Below are 23,519 nucleotides of genomic sequence, written 5' to 3'. Positions count from 1 at the left end.
ATTTTAGACTCATTTATATAAAACGTTTTTTTGTTTTGTTTTATCGTAGCATTTTTTTTTTAACAAGCTAAGCTGCCTGTCATGCAACTGGAAAATGTACTTAAGTTATAAGTATAGTTATAATTAGATATACAGCAAGTCTTATTTGTCTTAATTACTTCGCAGCACTGCTCTTCACTTTTCTAACAGAAGTCCTGTTTATCTCTTTAGTGTTTAACAAACATCCTCTGAATCATTCACTGAGGATTACTAACATTTGTTGTACTGTAGTCCTGTTGTGTGCTTCGTCACGTGACTTTAGATGTTCAGAGGTTCAAATGCAGAAGAAACCCCGGATTCGTTCCGCCGAGTGGAAAAACTTCCTCAAGGGTTGTGATTGATGTGAGCTGTCAAGTTCTGAGTGGGGACCAACTGTCACCTGAGAGCTGGATGAATACAAAATTATTCATGGTCAAGTTTGCATGTGAAATTGCATTATATGTTGCTGTAGGTTTTTCCAACCGTGCATGGCTTTAGCTCGAAGGCAGTTTCCAACTGTACTATCTATCTATCTATCTATCTATCTATCTATCTATCTATCTATCTATCTATCTATCTATCTATCTATCTATCTATCTATCTATCTATCTATCTATCTATCTATCTATCTATCTATCTATCTATCTATCTATCTATCTATCTATCTATCTATCTATCTATCTATCTATCTATCTATCTATCTATCTATCTATCTATCTATCTATCTATTATTGTTGTAATCATTAAAAGTAATAATGATAATAATGCATTTTATTTAAATAACACCTTTCATGCATAAAATGCAACTTAACATGCTTCAAATGTCAGAATAACAGAAAGAAAACAACAACAAAAACCAAAAAAAAAAAAACCTTGCGCTCAAACATGATGGCGGATTCCGGGCAGTTGCCGAGGGCAGAGGTCATTTTTAGTATTCATGTTTGCGTGCTTATTTTTATGCACATGTGTGTCAGTTTATTACGTGGTCTAAATCTGGAGTACTGGGGAGCGGAAATAGGGTCTCCTTGTAATTACCTGCTTGTCCATACCAGCACGTTTGATTCAAACTCCGCACCTACCTTCAGGGGTCAGGGGCTAGAGAGGGGTCGATTACCATGACAACCGCAGTCCGAGCCCCAGAACGCTTCGACATTTTGTACCAGCCCAGGAGTTGGCCGTGTCACATCCGATGAATCACACGGCACAGCCACGGCAGTGCGCTACAATCTGCATGAGAGCGTGGAGGAACAGTCTCTCGCTGATGAAGTTTGAGTGGATTATGTTCAAAGCCTGTGTAACAGCCCCAATCAATGCGATGTACCACGCACACACAAACATCCAAACAAATAACAGCGCATCCTCTGTCATCTCATTTCTCTCTCCCTCTCTCTCTCTCTCTCTTGCAGAGCTGCGTGAAGCTAGAGAACAATTTTGATGACATCAAACACACGACTCTGAGTGAGCGTGGAGCACTTCGGGAAGCGGTGAGGTAAGACCAGGTCACCATGGCAACAGTCACAGATGTGGAGAGGACCAAAGTACTGGTGGCGGTGGTCGAGGGGGATTGGGGGAAGTCATTCTTCATTATTTGGGGAACAAATGAGTTTATTGCCACCATTCAGTCAGCCTCTCGAAGGTATTAATTTGTGCGAGGAGAAGACGTCCCTTAGGGCTCCAGATCAGCTATATGGCGTCGGAACAAACTGCGCTCGGCTAACCTGTCAATGTTTAATTTGACTCTCTGGAGCACGTTATCGGCCGTGGTGTTTATGCTTGTCTCTTTCTCTTTAGTGCAAAGGCAGCACCACTAGTATAATTGCTCATATCGCTGAGTATTCAGCGTTGGCACATACTATAACTCATACCGCACCGTTTGTCCAGTCATTTGTGGCACTTGATTGAAGACCTTAGATCATATGCTGGTGTTTGGTTTTTGATGATTAGTTTACTAATTTCTGCTACTTCAACAAAGACTTAAAGGTCCCGTTCTTCGTGATCCCATGTTTCAAACTTTAGTTAGTGTGTAATGTTGTTGTTAGAGTATAAATAATATCTGTAAAATTATAAAGTTCAATGCCAAGCGAGATATTTTATTTAACAGAAGTCGCCTACATCGAACGGCCGGTTTGGACTACATCCCTCTACTTCCTTCTTTAATGACGTCACTAGAACCGTTTTTTGACTAACCTCCGCCCACAGGAATACACAAAAAAGGGGGCGTGGTCTTGTTGCGCTCCCACGGAGAAGAGGAAGAGTTGCGTTTGTAGAGTGTGTTTGTCACCATGTCGTCGAGACGCTGTTATTTTCATCCTGGAGTCCAATCACCTTTGTTTGGCCTTCCCAGGGACGCTGTACTTAGAGATCAATGGTTACAATTTATGCGCATGCATCTCCATGTTATGGTAAGAGGCGTGACCTTTCCGGGCAACGTGCGCTAAGCTGTTGTCGAATCACAACACAGGAACCGCTGGCACAATCAGAACCCGTTACGTATTTCTGAAGGAGGGACTTCATAGAACAAGGAAGTCATCAGCCCGTTCTTAGGACAGTGAAAACAGCGGTATACAGATAAGTAAATTGTGTGAAAAATACTGTTTTTTTACACGCGAAACATGAACACATGTTATATTGCACACTGTAAACACAATCAAAGCTTCAAAAACACACGAAAAACGGGACCTTTAAAGGGGACCTATTATGCAAAATTCACTTTTATGAGGTGTTTGAACACAGATGTGTAAACAACCAGCCTATAATGGTAAAAATCCACCCACTTCTTTTTTTATATCCCCATTATTCATAAACAGTAGCCGCATTTCCGTTACCCTTCAAATTGTGAAAATTGAAACTGCGAATTGAAAATACGCCCAATGGAAACACGTCAATTTCGCAAAACTCCCATATATCGCAAAAAAAGGTTATTCCGCTCGCATGAGGTGGTTTTTCAAGCAATTCGAAAATGGAATATTTCGTAAAACTGCAATGGAAATTTACAGGTCACTTGACGTAGATGGCGCGGTACGTTTGGACAGAAGTCAAGGCAAATGTTAGAATGTTGTCAGTTGCTGTGTTCAGCCTTACATGTTCAAACAGGAGTCGCACACTGATGGAGAGACTCGGGAAGAAGTTAATGTACAACTTTAGGAGGCAACTGGATGTTTCTGAATGCTTAGCGGATAAATGTATGTAGTTGTAGTGGAGTTAAGTTGAATCTCGAAATCAGCGCAGTGACCTCATCGTCACTAAAATAGCTAAGCAGGTCGTTCATCATCGTTCGTTCTTCGAACAGCCTACAACTTCTTTGAATATAAAGTAGCTTCTAAAGTGACTATATTAAAGTCCTGTATATTTAAAAAATAATAAGAGTATTAAATTAATTTCTCATCCACTTTCATCTCACTGATCCACTGTGCAAGAATAGATTTATTGAGAAGTGTGTTGAGATGACAGAATCCGGTGTTCGCAGTGAGCGTTATAAAAATCTCCCCTAATCTGCTTAGCTTCATTAGAAGAGATCGAGGAGGATTACAGTGAACTGCATGTATATGAACATAATTCCTAGCAATATTTAAGCGGCTCATAGATAAATACATCATCAGGGATGCACAAACAGCAACAAAAAAAGCAATTAATTAAATTCCCTTTATGGAAAATTGTCCGTTCGTTGCCAGCCTTATGAATTATTGCCAGGTTGTGGTAATTGGCTGAATCGATGGCAAAGGTTATGACTGCATGCATATAAGGGAGCGTGCTCATACATGCAAATGTAAATACGGATACATTCACGTCCATGTGCCTCAACTTTCTTTCCTGCGTGACAACTACAGTAGCCCCAGTTCAAGTTTTAACAATCTGAAAGTACTTATGAACTATAAGAAGCAAGCAACAGTATAATAAGTTATGAGTGCAGGTGAAATCAAATTGAAGTGTGGTTTTGTCTCATGGGATTTATCTGATGTCACGCTGTTCACCGTTTGCTGCCCACCTCAGTTTGCCGAAGTAAAAACGATTTTACCTGCTAATTAACTAGACAAAAACAAAATAGAAGGAGAATATGATTAGAAATGCAAGAAAAAACGAACAGAGCTTATATTTGACCCTGTGGTAGGCTGGCAGGGTGGCTGAGGTGAGCACAGATTGGTGATGATGGAAAAGGTTCCTTTCCTCAATTACGCCTGTTCCAGGGCGCTCAGCGTATAATCACACGGAAATAAGCCTGCGACATGACTTTAATTGAGGAAGTTAACAAGGTTAGCTACACTTTACCAATTTCACACTGCACAAATCACTCCGCAGACCTTCAGAATGAATATCCATAAACCTTTTGCCTAAAAACAAGTGCAGGAGAATAAATTTAGGCAATCATGTCATTAATCTCCTGATAGAAATGGGAAACTAGCAGATCCTTGTCTTACGCTCTCAAAGCTAAAGGAAGCAATATAACATAGCTTAACTGTTCCTCTGGTGTGGCACACCTGATGTACTCAATTTTCTTTTGCTGGGGAAAATTAAGAGCCCAATTTAATGTTCAAATCGTGGGTTCACACACATTTTGACCACTAGATTTACACTACCATTCAAAAGTTTGCTACATTTATATTATCAAAAATATTGTGAGATATTGTTACAATTTAAAATAACTACTATTTTAGTATATTTTAAAATGTCATTTATTTCTGTGATATTTCTGTTCTGTTCTGGATCTTTAATCTGATGTTGAAAACAGTTGTGCTGCTTAATATTTTTGTAGAAACCGTGATTTTTTTTTTTTTCAGAATTCTTTGATGAATATCTTTCTTTAATTAATTGCGATTAATCGCACCTAACATTATAGTTTTTGTTATATAACCTTTTCTTCGGACTGTATGTGTTATATTATCTGTACATTCTTCTATCCTGCTTCCATTACCAATCTGCGGGGACCAATCACAAACTGGCTTATCCACCTGGCGTGCTATTGGCAGGTTTAATCCAATCCAATTCCTTTTAACCTCTCGACGATGCTCAATGGCTTCTTTCGTTTAGCAAACAAATCGCTCGAGTGGGTCTAAATACCACTCACTTTCATGTTTTATTTTTTGCACAACCTGCCAAAATGGCTCGATGCCGTTGCTGCTTTTGCAAACCGCTGATCAATGCTCCAAACCAACAGTTTTGTTGACAGGTTTCCTGCCTGGACTTTCCGCTGCAAAGTACGTCACCCGGATCGTTGGTCTGATTGGTTGAAGGACTATACAGTTGCGTACAGAGTCATTTGAACTATGCCCGTTGATCACGCCTCTTGTGCAGTAGAAAATACAGAGCAGACTCCCCAGACTAATGTTCAATCTTAAAAAATTGAGCTTGGCCTGGTGATAGCCAGACTAGACGTGCATCCCATTTTCTCACAACTCTACATTCATTAAAGGCACACTATGTATGCAGTTTCCGTTTTTGTCAAACAGCGACCCCTAGAGTCGCTGTGGAGTACTTGTATTTAACGATTTATGATTCTTCGTCGACTCTGCCATGATTCACGTCTGAAATGCGTGCTAGTGTCTTCCATAGAGACTGCTTCATATGTTGTTATTGTAAAGCAAGTCGTGATTCTTGCGACATTTGTCGGAGCGACACCTCTCAAACTTGCATTGTTGGTATTGCTAGCGGCTACCCCCGCTTTGCTATCAGGATGATTCACCCTACTATGAGTTTGTTTACCATCGAAATGATTTTGAAGCTGTTATATTAAGGTACAAATTTTGCATAGTGTGCCTTTAAGACATTATTTAGCCTAACTCATTTAAGACTGTGCTTACAAGGGTGCTCGACAAAATGGTCATTTTGGCATAATTTTGTGTGTTTTTGTCCATTCAAGCGAGAAAGAGAACTCAATTCTGTACTGGCTGAGTTCTCTTTTGTGTCTTATCGTGCTTGAATGATTTAAAAGCATTTGCATAAATAAGAGCGTGATCATATAATGTAACACTAGCTAAGTGATGATGGGGAAAAAAGTATGCTGCATTAATTGCGTTAAATATTTTTAACGTGTTAAACTGAAAAAAAAAAATTATATATATAGAATATAATTTCAGACGGTGGGAAAGAGAAAAAACATCTGCTCTGAGTTTGTCTGTTTCAGCAAGCTAAAGTTCACCGCTCACCTATTTCCTTTTCCTGTCAAGATGGCACCTTCCTGCAGAGTGTGTCTGTAAACTCAGCAAGAGAAGGAGCGAAATATGTTGTACGCAAGCACCCGTTAACTAAGCAAGCAAGATCTTTTTTTTTTTTTTATCCTTTTTCAAGCTCCAGGCACTGATTTCCAGACCCTCTGAGCGACTCAGACTCCAGGTGTCGAGGGGAGGCGGCCCGGGTGCGGCCCGTCTGCGGCTGTGGTCTTACAGGTCACAGTGAAGGTGTCCAGTCGCAGCATTAGTGAAGGGGCTAATGAATGCTCGGCCATGCCTCGCTTCCTGTAGAGCTTCATATTATTCAAAGCTCTCTCCATCTCTCCGGTGTCTGATCAGTCAGCGGAGCCGCGTCCGTACTGTCACTGCGCTGAGGGATAGCCACCCGTTCCCTAAACGCAAGCTTATGACTCACACGGATGTAACGGCCGTCATCCGTCTGCGCTCTGATTTGCTCTGATTGTCCACCGGGCCGCGCGCCGGGCGTCGTTAACCCCTCTGTCACTCCGGAGAGAGTGATGAACTTGGCTGGGGGTAAACATTGCCCTTAAAGCATCTCCACACACATCCAATAGATATATGAATTTCAATTGAATTTCAAATGGTCCGGACCTTGGGAGGACTTGAGGTGACCTTTGTCAATGCACCACTGTAGGGGAGAGCGCTTATATATTCAACCCCCTCGAGCGCAGAGATCAAGGCTGAAGATTCACCTTCAAAATGACATCAGGGCCTTTGCGGGTTTCTTTTTTCTTTTTCTAAATAGTGAATTTTTCTTCAGTTAATGCTGAAACGAGTGTCGCTATTGTTGTTGCTTATACCTATTACTGTATTTTTCTGGACAAAACTTCACAGTGTCACTTATCACACACTGTTGGGGACATGAATGGATTTACGGAATCAGACATGGAAGGTTTTTACTCAACAAATGATTAAACAATTTAAAACAACCCCATAGACCTCAGAATTTGAGGATAACCACCCAATAACATACCTAAAAACAGTGTTATTTTAGTATTATTTATATACTATTATGGTATTTATTAATAAAACAGTGTTATTTTAGTATTATGTACTATGGTATTTTTTAAAAATTTTGTATTGTCTATTTTTTCAGTTTTTTATTTACATTTTTACTTTTACTTTTATTTTTATATTTTAATTTGACTAGATTTAGTACTTTAAAATCATTGAAATGTTAAATACATGAATGATACAAGCATGAGATTATTTATTGTATTATTTATACCCTTTCAAAATTATATATTTTTGGAATGTTACCAGATTTGATATTAGAAATGAAATTTTGAGTAGTATTGCTGAAAATGTTGGAATATTAAGGTAGTGAACAAGTATGTACAATGCTGGTCCATGTGTTTAAGTGTTCAAACAACATTATAAAGCGATGGCAGTTAATTATACATTGAGCCAATAAATAAATATAAATATTTACAGGTAGTTGTAGGGAATAGTTGACGACGGGCCGTTGAATTATTAGAAAAACAAAAAACTATATAAATGTAATTTTGGTAGAAATTTTGTCATTTTGGACATTTTTACTGTTTGTTATATATATTTAAATGTCCTTGTGGGTTTTAGTTAATTTGCTGTTGTAGGCTGTAAGTAACTTTGAAATAACTGAATAAATTTTGCTACAGTAAGTGATATGGGACTGTAATGCAGTCAAAACCTGCCTGGAACTACTTTAGCCGTGCGTTTCCTATAAAATAATTGCACACCTTAGAATTCTTGTCAATCAATCAGAATCAAGCATTCAACAGCCCGAAGTTAAACTTATATTCGTGATTTGTTTGTTGTCAGATATCTAGACGTTCATAAATCCAAACTTTGCCGTATTATCGTAGCAAAGGCCTCACCGGACCATCTGTGAGTCTGCTTTAATTGGTCGAAAACACTAGTGTCAAAGCAATTAAGATGACAGGTGAAACCGTGCAGCAGGCGTGTACATTTAACCTCACTCGTCCACTTTGACAGATCCTACATTCTCCTATCACCATAGTAGCCACACATTTGATTCGGTTTAACTTTAAATACACCAAAGGGGAAAAGGGGATTTCTGACTGATGGTTGCATCCTTGAAAATTGTGTATACGGTTTGTGTTCTTGTCAACTGCATGGGCGTTTTATAGCTAGATTAGCTACAGCTGGATTAGGGAAATTGAACATCTAGAACGTGGTCTACACCTTTTACTGAAATGACAGCTTTGAGTGATGTGTCAATCAAATGCATATGATGCTTCAGGCTGAGATCTGTGTGCACGCACACACACACAGAGCCATGCAGGTCTCTCTCTCTCTCTTCATTTTTCAGTGTGCTGTGTTTGCAGCTGTTGGTTATCCCCCTGATCCCAGACAGACCCAGGCCGGGTGGTTTTGACAGTTCTGACGGCCGCTGTCCTAACCCTCAGTGCACAGAGTAATCTCACCTCACCTGGCGCTCTCTTCCCACCTGTCCCCAGCTGAGCTGCATTGCTGACATCATTAAACTTGCATCCAGATGCCCGAGCAAACTGACACAGCTGCGTCTATCGGGCAAGACAGATTCAACTCTACATGCTCATATGTTCAGCCTTGGATGGGAGTTAACATAGTGTAAAACAAAGCACTTTTAATATTTGTTTTAATTTTAAGTTAATGATTTCTATTTCTATTTTATAGAATAGTACTGAAAAGAGGAGGAAAAAGATTGCCAATTCGATTTACACGTTATGGGTACTGCAATTAAACACCAGGTTAAAACAACAACAATTGCATAGCATCCATCCATCCAGTATATAATATACTTTGTCCATACATCCATCCATACATCCATCCATACATTTAGTATATCATATACTGTACTTTGTTCTTCCATTCATCCAGTATATAATATACTTTGTCCATCCATCCATCCATCCATCCATCCATCCATTCAGTATATCATATACTTTGTTCTTCCATTCATCCAGTATATAATATATTTTGTCCGTCCATCCATCCATCCATCCATCATCCATCCATCCATCCATCCAGTATATCATATACTTTGTTCTTCCATTCATCCAGTATATAATATACTTTCTCCATCCATCCGTCCATCCATCCATCCATCCATCCAGTATATCATATACTTTGTTCTTCCATTCATCCAGTATATAATATACTTCTCCATCCATCCATCCATCCATCCATCCATCCATCCATCCATCCATCCATCCATCCATCCATCCATCCATCCATCCATCCATCCATCCATCCATCCATCCATCCATCCATCCATCCATCCATCCATCCATCCATCCATCCATCCAGTATATAATATACTTCGTTCTTCCATCCATCCATCCATCCATCCATCCATCCATCCATATTTTATAGTTAGCTGTTGGCTCTCTATGTGCATTTTTCTTCTACTCTTGATGCTTTCAATGCTGCATTCAGGGATTTTTTTAATCCTTTGTTGTATTCCTGAAAAAACCCTTATTAAAAGATACAATTTGCCGCAACCCCAAGATTAAGAACAGAATTATTAGTTTCTTCAAGAAAAAGTGAAGAGCTGAATTTATGGCGACAACTAATTCATAAAGGTAAGCAGTCATTAAAATGGCAAATCCTGGGAGGCCCAGGTTTTTATTGAATTGTACTTTTCCATTGTGGGTTCATTTTGGTTCAGATATAATGAAAACAATGAATTGGGAGATTAGCTTACTGCACATTCCAGAACCCCATAATACTCTCATCATGGAAAACATTCAAACGCTAGATTATTACTTAAGGAAAACGATAAGGTAGGAAGCAGAAAGAGACGGGAGAATAAATCAGCTTGCAGTGGTCTGCTAATCAACAGCTCCTTTCATTTGAACACACTGGATTATTTTTGGGAGGGTAATAAAAAATACAGAAAGCAAAGAAAGGAAAAATTGTGTATGCATTTGATTGCGTTACAGCTCAGAAAAGCCCCAGCACTGTGTCTAATGCACTGCACTGCTAGGCAGTCTTTTCCTGAGCGCCGCTCTCAAAGCCCAGCTGAATTGCTGTGACCTAGAGCAATTCTTGAACAAATAAGATTGCCTTCGTGTGTGCATTATTTTCTGTTGACATTTGCTAAGCGCTTGGGCTGCTGGCCAGGGGAGACGGATGAGGGTCTAAAATGTGTCTGGATGTGCCGTGTCTTTAATGTTACCTTGGGAGGATAAAAAAGACAATGGTATTCCTGTCCACAGTCGTAGCGCAGAGCCCCGGCGTGTCAGAGGAGGGAATAGGTTATTTTATTCTCACTCTTTCTCGTTTTCGCCCTCTCTCCCCCACCCCGAGCTACAGTTTTTGAAAAGAGAGACAAAAACGCTCGGCAATCAACTGAAGGTGCCCCTCTCACAGATTCTCATTTTGATCTGTTGGGTCTCATATTTATGAATGTGTTTATACGTTTTGACCTGCCGTGGAACAGCTGTTTTCTGGGCCATGTTTTTTTTTTTTTGCATTTTATTTTCCCCCCCGATGTCAACTTATAATATTAGTCAAGGTTTTTTGCACCAAAACAGTCTTCATTTAGTTTTGCATGACCATTTCCCACCCCCTCGATTTTCAAAGTAGTCGGGTCACCGTTCTTTTCACACTGCGCAGCGTGACTGTCTGGGGTAATATTCAGTTGCTGGTGTGTTCACACTGCACGATGGATCGGGGACAGGAGGTTTCAAACTGCATGACTTTACAAAAGAGAGAATCCCCGACAGCTTCTGTCTGGTCCGCAAACTACGTTTCACAACCAAACACACGCGAGAACTGATAAGGAAATGCGTCAGACTGAAATTGTTATTAAAAATGATAGCCTGCTAGAAGATTGCGATCCAAATTGTCTGCACTAATTTGCAGTGAAAAGGAGAAAAATAAACAGTTTATGCTGGAGGAAATGGTTGTGGGTCGAGGGGAGCAAGGACTGTGTGTTCTGCAAAGAGAGTTGGGGGTAAATCAATAATTTTGCAATGTGCTGCTGGTCAAGCAGATGTTTGTGCTTTGTTTCTGTTTGATATAATTGTAAATATATCTATTAAAATACTGATATTCTGGTCTATAACTCCTCCCCAAACATCCCGCTGTCCTGTATCTGGCTCTCTCATTGGCTGTCGGTCATCGCCAATGTAGTTTTCAGTCAGAAGATATTCACACAGCGCTGACATGTCCAGATAGTTAGCATGCCAAATATCTCACGGATCATTCACACTGCGATTGTCACTCACGTGGACGAGCACCGATGATTTCGGACATTTGTCGGTGATCTCACAAAACCTGTCGGCGAGCGAAAATCGGGCCTAAAATCATTCAGTGTGAACTTGGCATTAGAAATAAACAAGCAGGTTTTTGTTGAAGTACCTTGCAGGCTTCTATATGCAAATGCCCTCTGTTATGATTGGCTAATCGCAGCATACTGGAGTATTTCACACGGTTGCTCATTAGGGCAAGCCAAGTTGTAGAATAATGAATAGGTGTTGATTTCTACATGTGGCTGTGATGTCTACAAAACTACAGGTCGACCAATAAGGGCTTTTCAGTGAGAACAGAATATCTATCTATATCAATGCACATATATTTTAAGGAAATGTAGACCACATGGGATTTGGATTTGGACTAGACATCAACTAAAAGCCACAAAACTCCAACTATATTCTTTTTATTTTGGTAATATACTTTTATTTGGGATGCATACATTTTTTTTTTTCAAATAAGTGCTCTTCTTTTTAACTTTTTATTCGTCAAAGAATTCTGAAAACAAAGGTATCACGTTTTCCACAAAATATTAAGCAGCACAACTGTTTTTAACATCGAAAATAAGAAAAAAATGTTTCTTGATCAGCAAATTAGCATATTAAAATGATTTCTGAAGGATCATGTGACACTGAAGACTGGAGTAATGATGCTGAAAATTCAGCTTTGCCATCACAGGAAAATACGAAATGTTTTAAAATATGTTAAAATATAAAACAGTTGCTATGGTTAAGAAATAGTTAAAAAATGACACGCATACTAAAAAAAAATATTTTGATGTACAATTATGAAGACAATCAGCTGAATAATTGTCATTTGGTTACTTTTTTGGATGATATTTCAAACTATTACAAGTCATAATCACCGCCATTTCTTTCTTTCAATAAATGGTCTGGATGGACTGGGAAGGAAATGGTTGATATAAACTTTAGAGTATAGATATGTAACTTTCTTTTTTGAAGAGCAAGAAAAATCTATTATCAATGAGACATGATCTTTAATACATTTGCGCTAATGTATTCATTGTACAGGAAGCTGAATATGAACCACTGCACCGTTTCATGTTCTACATGCATATTTTGTAAGAGACACACAGCGATGATCATAACAGATGATATATCGCTGATTTGGAAGAGTGCCTTTTCCTTCACAATAAGCAGAGAGGAACGGCAGCGAGAGAAATATTTCTGCGAGTGTGGCTTTATGTCTTCCCGCAGCTGCTCGGCGTCCCGTCTCTGTATTAATCATCTCTGTGCAGATCAGAAGTGCGATAGGCCCCGGCATCCTCCGAGACTAGCCTTCATCTCACCGTCAAAGCCCAGTCCAGACCCTCTCCCAGACGAAGACTCCTGCAATATCCCTAATCCTTAAGGCTAAGGATAATTTATGATCAAATAAAGAAAAGCAGGTCAAAACTAATGTCACATTATGATCAGCCACCCTGGTTGATAAAAGCGGGACTGGGACGGTAGCGTTGTGTGGTCCTCTGTGGCGTCGGTACCTGGCCGCTGCACTACAGTAATTACCCCACTGTCACCCCGGTAAGTGGTATTAATGGCAGCCTTGTGCACTCTAGTCCGCGCTGAGCTTAGAGAATAGTGAAACGGGATTATTATGGGCATCCAGCTGCGCGTGAAGCTAAACCTGCAGGTGTTATATGAGCGTTTGCGCTGCTTTTGTGTGTGAGCACTGTTGTGTTTTGTGTGCTTTTTGTTTCCACATACGTGGCACAAGTTGTGCGTTTCACATCGAAGACGACAGGGAGTCTTTTCTCCCCCCTTCTTGTTTCCGCGTCTCCTTCCCTGCCTCGATTTGCTCTGTTCCCTGTATGCGTCTCCCCCTCCGCCCCCCCCCCCCCCCCCCCGCTCATTGTAAAGGAAAAAGCACTCTTCCAAATTACTGATACATCATCTGAAGTCATTAGTGTGGTGAATTTTTAAACAGCTGTGTGTTTGTAAAATGCGAAATAATGATTGTGAGCTACAGTAGCAGCCCTCTTTCGTTTCCCAGCAGCCCCAGTCAGCTGCCTCCTGTCACACGCCATTCACATCCAGGGGCCAAACGTACCACATCCATTCTGATTGGGCATGAATATTTAATTGGGGCGGCTCCAAATTATCCTATTTGTCATTCAAAACTGGTGTGTCATCAATATGGCGTCTTTGAGATGTAGTTGCTGGGAGAAAAGTCCTCCGGCACAAAAGCTTGGGATTGATTTCCTCTGGGTGCCGTAGAGTGTTTGTAATTGGCTGGAATGTGCCGTTCCAGTGGGGCGACGACACAAAGTTCTGTTCTTACTGTAAATAACTTTACTTTGCATTGCATGTGAGGAAATTCAAACATTAATCTTGTTTTCTTACAGATGTTTGAAGTGTGCCGATGCACCGTGTCAGAAAAGCTGCCCGACTAATCTGAACATAAAGGCCTTCATTACTAGTATCGCAAACAAGGTATGTTGCGGTATCTACAAGTTGACTTTCTTAATAAATGTTTCTGGTCTCATTGAGCTCGATTCTTCTGATAAAAAGGTTTGATTTTGTAATGTTTCATCAAAATGTAAGAACTTTATTTTTGGAGTTTTTACTCCATTTTTACATGAAACTAAACTTTTATCGGTCCACTTCCCAAAGGATATGTTTTGAATGTCATTTTGAATGTTAATTTTAATTTGAACAAGTATTAAAGGCACTGAAAATCTTTGACTTTCTATTTTCTTCCTATTTTGACGACAGTAAAACGAACACATCAAAAACAGCCAATAGCTTTTAGTTTTTTAGAATAATGAATTAATTTTAAAATGGCCAATGGGCTTTAGTTTTTTTTAATTATTATAAAAAAATATATATTTTAAAATTGTAATAGATTTTTTTATAGGCAATTTTTTTTAATGAAAATTTATTTGAATTATTTAGACTTTGGATTTGTTTTATTTATTTTTTTTCATTATTTTTTTTCATTATTTTTATTCAATATAGTCAGTAGGCTTTAGTTTACATTATATTGTATTCTAGCAAAAACACGTTTAGCTACTTTCTTTTGCTAGTTAGTTGCAGGTCACATTAGGAATGGGGGTCATTTTCATTTTCAAAAGCATTTTATTGAGCATAAATTCCTATTATATCTCTGCGCACTGGATGAGTCATCTGTATTTCCGGTCCATTTTTCAGGAAGAAAAAGAGTATTTTAAATGCATTGCATATATCTGGAAAAAGCTAAAATGTTAAGGAGTGCACTCACATATAGATGGCCTCAAAGCTAACAGACATGGGCTAAAAGCCACAAAACTTTTATTTTCATTTCATGGGTTCTTTTAGCTTCTAAAAGCCGGATATAGAAAGCCATGCAGCGAGATCAGGGACACATCAGCCCAGTAACAAACAGCAAAACAAACAGAAAGAACTATTATCTAACTCATCACATTTCATATATTTCCCTTACGTTGTACAACAGGTTCCTAATATAAGATATGTAACTTTCATATCAAATATACTTCTGTAGAGAAAGGCATTTTTATTATGGTATTAATGTTTACATTTCATATGGTATGAAAATGAAATGTCATTTTCTTCATGCAATTTTTTTCTCTTTCCTTCTGTAGTGTGCTCTTGGGATGATTAGATTTTTTTCAAACAGACTCCTGGGATTTCAGATGCTGCTATATAAGTCACGTCTTACATATGCAAGTCTTATTTTATCTCACAAGTTCGTCATGGAGTTTATTTAGGTAAAGAAACACATTTCATCCTTATTTTTTTGTATACGCATATGATTAGAACAGTGCTTATACACTTATTTTGCTTTAGGATCAAGATTTAACACAGCCAACGGGCAGCCAAGTCAGGTTACACTTTAAATTAGTGTAGAAACATGTTTTGTTGCAGCTTATTTCCATGAGCAAAATCAGCAGCCTAAAGAGCACTAACATTTTCCAATGGTTTTAACAAAAATACCTTCAATATAAATTTCAAACATTATTAAAGACAAGTAAACAGTAGTATTTCACTGTGGGCAGTGTATCACATTCGGTCTCTTGTACGTTACGTTTGCACAAGCAATTAGATGCTGGCCGCAGTTCACTTAATGGCCACCGGTGTCGCTAATAACAAAGGTTTCTGAATTCTACATATAGCCCCTTTAATGATTAATAATAACATATAAGGTTAGTTTGAAAAAGAAGTGTTACCATTGGGATTTGCCACATCTTGGTCAAAAAGCTTTCTCAAAAGTGTTTCACACTTGAATATTTCTCCACAATCCACCAAAAACTCTTCCACTTTTCATGATCCAATCGGTTCATGATGGATTATATTCAATTTGTTTCTGAAATACGTCACTTTTCGGAAGTAAAATGGCTTGTGTTTCACTCAGCTTAAGAAACACAAAAATGTTGAATTGGCATAGACTAAATATACTAAATACATCACACTTCAGGGATTATACCGTCCATATACTAAAAACATCACACAAGATGTCAGACCTGAGCTCTTCATCAGGATGACAGACATTGCCATTGTAAAAGACGTAATTGTGACATCTAGCCGGTGCAGAACTGCGGTGGTGAACTTTGAGTTATGCTTTTAATAAGAGATCTGCTGTTGGATGACGTGAATTATTCGCAGGGAATAATGAGTTTTTGTGCTCATTTGTTTGACTTTTGTTGGGAGCGTTTTAAAGCTGCACTACAGCGGCTCTTATGTATGCATTGCATCTGTGTATTTGAATATCAGTCATTCATTTGATGCAGGAAAACTGACTTGTACAATCAGCATTTGAATAAAGCCCATGCAAAATGTCTTTAATGCATGTCGCTGGAACAACACTGTTTCTGTGCCGTTGTTCTGTCAAGGTTTCCGTCATACCGTGCATTCTGCGAATTTAGCAAGTGCCATTGAGGCGTTCTGGCCTTAATTCAAGGCTGTCTGAAGAAGAGAGATGTTGTCTGCTTTTTTCAGAACTAGACACATGTCAGTCAGGGGGTGATTACTGTCAGAATGGGCTTGTTAGACAAGAGAATGAAGGAAGAGAATGAAAAGAGAGTACTGTGGTACTATCACAAAGTTTTTCTTCAATGTCTTATATGAATAGAAGTGTTAAAGGTGAATTTTTTTTATTGAAAACTTTCACTGATAGAAATGAGTAGTACTTTTGAAAGATGTTTAAAAACATGAAGTCATTTCAGTAGCCTAATAAAAGCTGTTTTATTTTAGATGGAGCAGGCTGGGTGGGCAGATATTGTTGTGATCACATGACCAGCTAAATATTACTCACTTTATTTTGTTCGCTGTTGTTTTTTTAGTTTTTTTGTTTTTTACCTCAGTATAAATGAATCATGGCTGTCTGCAGAAAAGGCCATTTCTACAATGGTATCAGTAACTGAACACTTCTGCTACAGTTGCTGCATCCACATTGCTGTGTTGCGCAGACTGATATGATGACTAGCATAATATAGTATACAGTATACAGTGTTGTTGTGTGTGTATATATATAATTATGTGTTGTGTGTGTATATATATAATTGTGTATATATATAATTAATTAATCGCGATTAATCGCATTCAAAATAAAAGTTTGTGTTTACATAATATATGTGTTTGTACTTGGTATAATTATTTTGTATATATAAATACACACACATGCATGTATATATTTGAGAAATATTTGCATACATATACTGTATATATTTATATATAATTTATATTATATATAAGTATAATTTTTTTTAATTTAAATAACACAGTTTTTCTTAAATATATACATGCATGTGTGTGTATTTATATACACAAATTTAATTATACACAGTACACACACATATATTATTTAAACACAAACTTTTATTTTGGATGCGATTAATCACGATTAATCTTTTCACAGCCCTAATATATATATATATATATATATATATATACACACACACATACTGTATACTGTATACTAATATTATGGTAGTATATAGACAGTATATAAGTACTGTCAAATCGATTAATCATGATTAAGTGCATCTAACATAACAATTTTTGTTTACATAATATATGTGTTATAATATATAACACACATATATTATGTAAACAAACTTTTTTGTTAAATTCGATTCATCATGATTAATCGATTTAACAGCACTAATATATACACACAAAATTATTTGTGTGTGTATATGTGTATATTACTACAGTTACAGGTTTTATTTTGCTATGCAAAAATAAAATGCATAGAAAAACAAAAAGCTCACAGGAAAAAAAAAGCATACATTGACTACAACATATTAAGTTAATAATATTTTGCTGCTTCTCTTGTTTTTGTATATTCATTTTTTATGAAAGCCTTGCAAAATGATTGTCCTCATGCACATTTTTTTCTAAATTATGATAATTGAATAAAGGGTTAAGATGTAATTTAATAAAAGATGTAATAATAAAAGGCCGGACAACACTTTCGTCCACTACTGTATATATAATAGATACTGTTAAAAGGTTTATGGTCAGTACAAACTTTTTAAAAGAATAATAAAAAAATAACATTTCTATTAAAAAAATGCTGTTCTTTTGAACTTTCTATTCAATAAAGAATACTGGAAATAAAATGTATCATGGTTTCCACAAAGATATCAAGCAGCGCAACTGTATTCAGCATTGATAATAATAAGAAATGCTCATAATAAAAAATCAGCACCAAATCTGCAATCTTTCAAAAATAAAATAAAAAGTAAATCATCTTACCAACCCCAAAACTTTTAAATGGTAGTGTATGTGACTGATTTGAAGTGCTCTATAGACAGCATATAAAATAAAGTACTTTACTGTGGCTTTGCTTTAGCACCTTGCTAAGCTAATGCATTGGTTTTCAGCAATAAACTTTAGTATTGAGTGAAATAAACATTTATATTTTTGTCTCATATTATTTGTTGCATGTACAAATATGTATGTACTGTATATACAAATACAAATAGAATTTGGCCAAAACAAGGTAATTTAAAAGGCAACATAATTTTTGCTATCTACATTTTAAAGCACTTTTAGGATTCACATACACACAGCTATCAGATGCATATCTCGCCAGGTTTTCTAAAAAACATTTTTATGTTGATGTTCACAGAATTATTATGGGGCGGCACGGACCATTTTGTCAGACAACCCGCTAGGTTTGACGTGTGGGATGGTGTGTCCCACCTCAGACTTGTGTGTTGGGGGGTGCAACTTGTATGCGTCTGAGGAAGGACCCATCAACATTGGGGGACTGCAACAGTTTGCCATTGAGGTAGGACTTTTTCCCATTATTTATTTATCTATTTATTTATTGGACATGCGCAATACAGAGTAATTGAATAATTTGGAATCAGGCCATGTTGCATGTTCAATTCAAACCTGCAACGTCCACATGAGCATCATAACTCAACGACCACTAACCGCTGGGCCACAGCTTTGAAAAAGGTATATTTGAGGTACGTAGGGAGAAAAATATTTCCTTTTCATTCTCTTATTTCCATATTAGGTTTTATTCAAACTGAATTTGTATTATCATTTTTTAGCGGCTCACCTGAGTGAGAAGCCATGTATGCCGTAGGCCAGATGGATTAGATTGCATATGAAGGGAAATTTGCAAAAAAACGAGTAACTCTCAAGTGCTTAAGGGTTCGTATCTAAAAATTGCTGCATAAGAACTATTCCCTTTTGGTTTAGTGGAGTTAACCTGTTAGAGAAATATGCATTCTTGTTTCTTTGGATTCCATATGCTGTCATGAAGAGCTTTTGTGGCGTGCCAGTGTTAATGAAGTCTCTCAGCTCTAGTCGGCAGCAGTATGAACTCATGATGTGTGACACTCTCCACTGCTACAGACACAATTCGTCTCAGCGGCCCGGCCTTGTGCCACGACAAACGTCAGGTTCACCATTGGTGAGCTGGTGCCAGGGAGAAGGGGAATAACTTGTCTCACATCAATCAAAATGAGCTTAAACCAAAGAAAGCTGCAGATATTTCATGTCTAACAAACACACGATGATGATTCCCACTTCATGTTCAGAGGAAGTGACTAAAAAGGAGCGAGGATGGCGAGGTGCCAGCAAACTAGCTTGCAGTAAACAGATCTGTGAGGACATTTCTATGAAGTCATGCAGGGCAGGGTTTATGTAAGCATCTTTGTAAATACATATAATTTGTTTGGTCGCATATATGTTATTTGTTTCTCTGCACTTCAGGTGTGTTAATCATTAATTCATTTATATGTTTATGTTTGGCTTTGCAACACAGCACTGCAGTAACAGGTAATTAAATCGAAATTAAAGCATGGGTTTGATTTGCTCGATTTGACCCACAATTGTGTGTGCGGCAAAGTGGGAGTTTCCTGTACCTGGTAAAGGGCGACGGTCAATACAGTGTTCCAGCCTTGCTGAAATTATACACACTATAGATATGGACACAAAACACCTGTTAAAATACACAATATGTTGAAAAAACTTTTGGATATAGTGCAAGCCAGCATTGGAAATGTAATTGTGTTTGCTCATTTGCCCTATTTTTATATTTAGATTACCTTTTCCATTATCAACCGCTGACTTTAATAACATTAAACACCTAAATTAAGCATTTAGAGTTGAGTTTTTAGTGTTTTATTTGTAACTTGTTACAAACAAAATTATGAACGAATGAATGAAACATTTTTACAGACAAAATTTTGTCACATTTTAATGTTTTTACTGGTTATTGACCATAACATTATAACAATCATCGGCTTACCGTTTGAATATTATTTTTAATTTGAATATAGACCAGACATTTCTAAACAGCGTTTTTTTCTCCCAGTTGTGTAAACATGTTCAAAGTAATCCAAACCCATTTATGGGAATAGTGGTTGAAGGTTGCTTCATTATTTAGATACAAAAGCTGCATAAATGTTCCTGCTTTTATATACCCTTTGTGCCTCTTTAAAGCTTCAGGGTTTCTTCGGAATGTACTGTATATAAGCAAGTGCACACTACAAATACAATTTAAAAACATGCCCGCTGACATGAATAAGTTTAGCTGCCTGCATTTCAGTGTTGCCGGAGGGTTTGTTTTTCTTTACCTTAAGCAATTTGTTTGCAATTCTAACAGGTTTCATGCGGGCATGTTTCTTAACTGACTGCTCGGAAGGGGGAAACGGAAAGCACGACAGTTCATTTCCACCCACCTTTGTAACCCGATCCCACCTGTTCCAAACAATCACCACAGGCTAAAAAAAAAAGGAAGCGCTTTGGCATGTTAAGTTTCATTACTTCATGAAGGATAAGAAGAGCAATTACAAAAGCAGCCTCTCTCTCTTGTGCCACCCACCTCTGCTGTGACTTATTAGACGTCTCTGTCTAGGTGGCGGATCCTCTCTCCTTAAATGTGAGAGGTCAGTCTGGTTATCGAGCCGATAATTAGATAACCCAAGAAAAAAGGGCTATCACAGCCCACCGTCATTCACTGGCTGCTCCTGCAGTCGGCCTGCAATCACAGATAACTTGGTGTCTCTTTTCAATTACAAGGGAAACGCAGTGTTGGTGTCCAAAGGTGGCAAAGCACATTAGCATCTTTAGAAGGCTTTGACTAACTCCCACTTACATACCAACAGTGCCAATTTGAGTGTCTATTTGCCACTAGGTTTGATTAAGAAGTGATTTATAGGTAATTTATACAACAATTATATGATCTGGTAATATTTTAATGACATTGATATTGAGTATCTTTCATATCAGATCAAATCTGCTGAGTTAATTCTAGAAATGCTGTCGGTACCAGATTTGTTATTAGCGATATTAGACATTTTTGTTAAATTTATTGATATCAGTCGATGTTGGATATTTAATTGTGAATGCTCTTTTCTCCCATTACACTGCACTCACTTAAAGTTAGTTAAATTACTGTTAAATGTAGTCTTTAGCAAATCCTAAACCATACCCCGGGTACCTTTTACCTCCACGAGTTCTGCTCTGCTGCCACGTGACTTATTAGATGTCGTCTGAAGTATCATTCAAATGAAGCCATACTGGTCTGTCAAGAGACGAGATTGTGCTTTGAATTGCCGCATTGTTTGTTTCATTGAAACCGCAATAATATAAGTCTCTAAACTGCTCTTAAGGATTATTAAAAATGCATTGTCATGTAGCAATTTGGGCTTCACAGTCCATGAAACTCATGAATAACTATATTAATATCACCTATAGTGTTGCCTGTTCAGGCATAATATTGTATTAACAATACAGGCTTTTACATATGGATCTGGCTAATCTTATTAGGAAGACAAAGCATCTGCCCTCCCATTTTACTACTTGTAATGGATATACCGCCACAGGCTCCTCATTAATGCCTGTTTGGATAACTTACTGTGTTTTTTATGTATCTGCTAACTATCTTTATGTTGATGTCTTCATGTCTGTTGATGCGTTAAGGACGCTTTTTGAATGAATGAGTATCTGTAATTCCTTTTTCTTTGTCTTCTCATTTGGTTTCTGTTCTGAGGGGCTGAATGAGTTCTTGGTGTTGCTTTTGTCTTAGCGACTCTAAGTGGGCTCTCTGCTCTGGATTTTTATAGTGAAGTGATGAATCAAATTGCTGCAGGGTTTATGTATTCATGTGTGTTTTTTTTTTCCCCTCCTCAGGCAAATTAAGAGCATGTCGGACGGTTTTTGTGTTGGACCAGGCAAGCCTGTGGTGTTTCAAAGACAGTTTCTCAATAGAGACAATATACATTTTTTCCTCTCAATGTGAAAGTGGTGTTTGTCCCAGCAAATCTGGTTAATAGCATGCTGTCTGAGGTCCTGGGGATCTGATTTTCCCACCAGCCTTTGTAACTAGATTAACCAGCAAGACTTGTTCAGTGAGATTCACCAGGAAGACCAAGCATGAACAGTTTCATCAGAGTAATAGATTGAATGTCAGAATGATTAGTTATATAGATGGATGGATGGATAGATGCCTTGGTCAACCCTTTTCACCAGAAAGTTGACCAGCTTTATCAATTAGGCTTTTTGTTTTCCACCAACTGCATTGGCACCAAATCTGAACGAACCAGAACAAACCAGCCTGAATGATCATGGAAATTCATGCTTGTTTAAACTGATTGTTTTCAGCAAGTTTGTCATGTTGCAAGTTTTCTGAAGGTTGTGACAGTCAATCAGAATCATAAAGTTTGCTCCAATTTCCCAATGAAGGTACAACACATTGATTTTCTTCTGGTGTGTTTGCAGGTCTTCAAAGAAATGGGTGTTCCTCAGATACGGAATCCCAGTCTCCCGCCTCCAGATCAGATTCCTGAGAGCTATCGCTCTAAAATAGCTCTGATTGGCTGTGGCCCCGCCAGCATCAGCTGCGCCTCTTTCCTGGCCCGCATGGGCTACGGCGACATCACAGTTTTCGAGAAGCAGAGGTTCATTGGAGGACTGAGGTCTGTAATTACTCTGACCCGTGGTTCATACTCACAATTCTCATCCTGTATCTAAGATGGTCCACTAAAGGGCATTGTTGATCTGGCCAGCCACAATCAATATGGGGCACATTGTTGAAGGTCAGAATAATTAATGAATGGTCTCTGTAATTGGGAATATTCATCTCTCAAATGTCGAGTTGGGTTGAGGTTATCAATTACGTGCTGTTGTATCTCCAGCGCTGTTTAGTTTAACCAGCATGTCGATTGCAAACAGGGGGCCTTGAATATCCAATGCAACTCAAATCCCAGCAGTCTCAGGGAGTAGAAACAAGGCTCTGGGGTTTGTGTTGGCATTTAGACCAGCACAATTGAAGACTAAATAACCTATAGCTTAAGAAAGAATTCCAGATATGGAACGATCCTTAGCATGGGGCGGAATTTTTCCCTTTTCTTCCCCCAGCTTTTCATCTCTCTAGGGACTCCTTCTTTATCTCCCTTGCTTTTCTTCTTATTTCATTTTTCCTCTCTTGATTTTCAGCTCCACCGAGATCCCGCAATTCCGCTTGCCGTACGACGTGGTTCAGTTCGAGGTGGATTTGATGAGAGACCTGGGAGTGAAGGTAATGAAAACCATCACACCTCCCTATCCTACTCCTCCTCCGTGCCCCTCTGCACTCCCACCTTCCCCTTTTGAA

The 23,519-nt window shown here is 38.2% G+C and overlaps 1 protein-coding gene across 4 annotated transcripts in view; it reads left to right on the top strand.

Annotated features, from left to right (window-relative positions):
- The window catches only part of dpyda (dihydropyrimidine dehydrogenase a), a 179,251-nt gene that overhangs the window by 27,103 nt on the left and 128,629 nt on the right, over window positions 1–23,519 (top strand). For all 4 annotated transcript variants that reach the window (XM_079863361.1, XM_079863359.1, XM_079863360.1 and 1 more), the window contains 5 exons: window positions 1,425–1,507; window positions 13,807–13,894; window positions 18,534–18,695; window positions 22,646–22,842; window positions 23,363–23,444. In XM_079863361.1, coding sequence (XP_079719487.1) covers window positions 1,425–1,507; window positions 13,807–13,894; window positions 18,534–18,695; window positions 22,646–22,842; window positions 23,363–23,444 — 612 coding nt within the window. The remainder of the gene's footprint in view (window positions 1–1,424; window positions 1,508–13,806; window positions 13,895–18,533; window positions 18,696–22,645; window positions 22,843–23,362; window positions 23,445–23,519) is intronic.

Source organism: Squalius cephalus, assembly GCF_949319135.1.
Source record: "Squalius cephalus genome assembly, chromosome: 25".
NCBI classification, from domain to species: Eukaryota; Metazoa; Chordata; class Actinopteri; order Cypriniformes; family Leuciscidae; genus Squalius; species Squalius cephalus.
This window is presented reverse-complemented; position numbering and strand designations above follow the sequence as displayed.